This window comes from Capsicum annuum, unplaced genomic scaffold (assembly GCF_002878395.1).
Source record: "Capsicum annuum cultivar UCD-10X-F1 unplaced genomic scaffold, UCD10Xv1.1 ctg34774, whole genome shotgun sequence".
In the NCBI taxonomy this organism is placed as follows: Eukaryota; Viridiplantae; Streptophyta; class Magnoliopsida; order Solanales; family Solanaceae; genus Capsicum; species Capsicum annuum.
In genome coordinates, this window is record NW_025841643.1 from 1 (window position 1) to 2,967 (window position 2,967).

The 2,967-nt window shown below is 34.5% G+C and overlaps 1 protein-coding gene across 1 annotated transcript; it reads left to right on the forward strand.

The window, feature by feature from the left end:
• Positions 1-49: 49 nt before the first annotated feature.
• Positions 50-365, forward strand: LOC124891383 (auxin-responsive protein SAUR32-like; the record flags this gene model as incomplete). The annotated part of the gene is made up of 1 exon (XM_047403131.1): positions 50-365. A coding segment is annotated over one exon (316 nt), but the record flags the coding sequence as incomplete, so codon positions are not given.
• Between the last annotated feature and the right edge of the window lie 2,602 nt (positions 366-2,967).

The window sequence follows — 2,967 nt, forward strand, 5'->3', positions numbered from 1 at the left end:
TATTGAAGGCTCAATATCTTCATCAATTGATTCCAAATTCCAAAAAAAGGTCACATAGTAATAGTATTACTAGTGCTATTGATGATCAATTTCGCGATGAAACAACACATGGCGAGACATCATTGGTGCCAAATGATGTGAAAGAAGGATACTTTGCTGTTTTTTCGGTGAATCCCGAAGAGGAACCAACAAGGTTTGTGGTGGAACTGCATTGGTTAACGCATCCGTCTTTCTTGGAATTATTGAAGAAAGCTGAAGATGAATATGGATTTAGGTATGAAGGTGTTCTTGAATTCCCTTGTCGTGCCGAGGAATTGGAGAAGGTTCTTGCTACTGAATGTTCGAACAAAGTTTCACGTTGGTAGCTGGAATGATTTACTGGATGTTCGGCCAAAGTTTCATGTTGATAGTTGGAAAGATTAAGATGCTACAAATTTATACGTATAAGGTGTAAGGTCATTTGGGAATAATTGTGCGAACTTGCCACTAGTGCTTACAAGTTGTTACAAAGACATCAAAGTGATGCAATAGTTCTACTCCGTCTGCTTTATTTTATGTGTTTTAGTTTGACCAGTTACAAAAAAAATACTGGAATAGTATCTTAAACTAAAGATGTGTGTGGTGTGTCTAAATTGATTTACAAACGTTATTTGTGTTTGTTCAATTACTTTTCGTGCTGAGGAATTGGAGAAGGTTCTTGCTATTGGATGTTCGAACAAAGTTTCACGTTAGTAGCTGGAAAGATTTACTAAATGTTCAAATAAAGTTCTATGCTGATAGCTAAAAAGATTTACCGAATGTTCGAACAAAGTTTTGTTTTGGTAGCTGGAAAGATTAAGAGGCTACAAATTTACACATATAAGATGTAAGGTCATTTGGGGATAACTGTACGGACTTGCCACTAGTGCTACAAAGGCATCAAAGTGATGCAATATTACTACTCCGTCTGTTTCATTTTATGTGTTTCAGTTTGATCAGTTACGAAATTCAAGAAATAATGGAATAGTACCTTAAATTAAAGATGTGTGTGATGTTTTCTAAATTGATTTACAAACGTTATTTGTGTTTGTTCAATTACTTTTAAGGACAATGTTACATCATCTAAAGTACTATTATATATAATGTTGATCATGAAAATGTTTGCTTAGTATCTTTCATTTTATATAAATAGTAAAGTGGAACTTTTTAAGTTTCTCTTTTTCTTCTCTTCATAAGGAAAAATGAAAAAAAAAAAATCATTTTATCATATGACGTGATTTATAGTCACATAAATATTCATGACTTATTTTAGATCATAAATTTCAAAAGTATTTATTTCATTAAACTTCGTGTACTTTCACATAGATTGAGACGAGAGAATATAAGAAAGTGAAAAAATAAACACCAACGAATAATTTAGTGGGATGAATGTGATCCCTCGACCACAAACCATACGTATCAAGTTTGAGACGATAGGGATAGGAGCTCTTTCCCTTCAAACGTGTCCTATGCGGGGGCGGAGCTACCCTTGGGATAGGCCGGGGTTCATCCAAATCCTCTTCGACGGAAAATTATACTATATATACATGGTTAAAATTATTTGTTATGTATATATAGTAGATGTTGAACTCCCTTCGGTTAGTTCGTATGTTACCCTCTTAGCTGATCCTACGAAGTGCAAGACTGAATTAGTCGATTTAGTGTATCAAATATCTGATGATTAAACCAAAATAAATCACCTCTTTTCAATCTTTGTTTATCCAACATATTTTCTACACATATAAAACTCGTAATAAGGTCTGGGAAGGATAAGTGTCACAACCCTTTTTCATACTTCAAAAAATTATGGATTAAGTTTCGAAAGAGTTTTTATTATTAAAGTGACAAAAGATGAAAATTAGTTTCGAAAAGGACTTTTTATATTCAAAACTCAGAGTCGCCACTCGGCACAATCTGGTGTGCCAAGTCACCTTTGGAAATCCTTTTCAAAACGGTTTTTGACTCTTTAAACTGATCCGCGAACAGAAATTCCAGCTAAGGAATTCTGTTGACCGAGGGAAAGGTGTTAGGCACCCCTCGATTCCGTGGTTCGATCACGGTCGTTTGGTGGAGCGTATCGACTAATTTGACATTACAAATGTATAAACCTCACAAAAACACATAAAACAATCAATCAAACACACAAAACAAAACAAATCCAAAATTTAGTGTTCAGACCAATTATACAGACCAAAAAAATAAAAATGCAAAAATAAATCCTATCTAACCTATACTAATCCTAACTACGCTCTCGTGCTTTACCCAATGCCTCGGGCCTTGATCACAAACCTTCTTTGCTTACATGATCCGTCAGGGCATTCCCCGATGAATAAATACAATGTGTCTCGGGGCATTCCCCGACTAAATGAATACATTTGAATTAAATACGATAAACTAAAAAGAAACATTCACACACACATTCCACATTCAGTGAAACACCCAAGTTCTAAATTTGCTTACCCAACCTATGTTTGCCTATCAATTGTCTGCCTAAACATGAAACTATCACAATTAACAATATCGATGATTCAAAACAACAATATCCTTTTTATCAACTTTTAATCTCAATTCCACCCCAAATTCATTTACAGCCACACGATTAACTGATTTTAATAGAGAACCAACCGATCAAGTCACGACAATTATAGAAGCTCAAACACATAATCTGAATTATATCATCAAACTCATACAATTCACGTAATTAACATCAACACACCACATTAAAATAAAAACAAAAGAAGAACAGAGTTGAAGAAATGGACCTCAAATGATATTTTGCAATTATAATGATATCAACATCAACAATAGACGAAAGGAGCGACTTCAAACACGGAACCTCGAACGAAAACCAAATTCGTGTATAGAAATCCAACCTCAAGAGATTCAGATGAAGCCGAAACCCGAACTCTCGGACGATAAAAACCTCAACAACGTCTGAACCAACTCGAA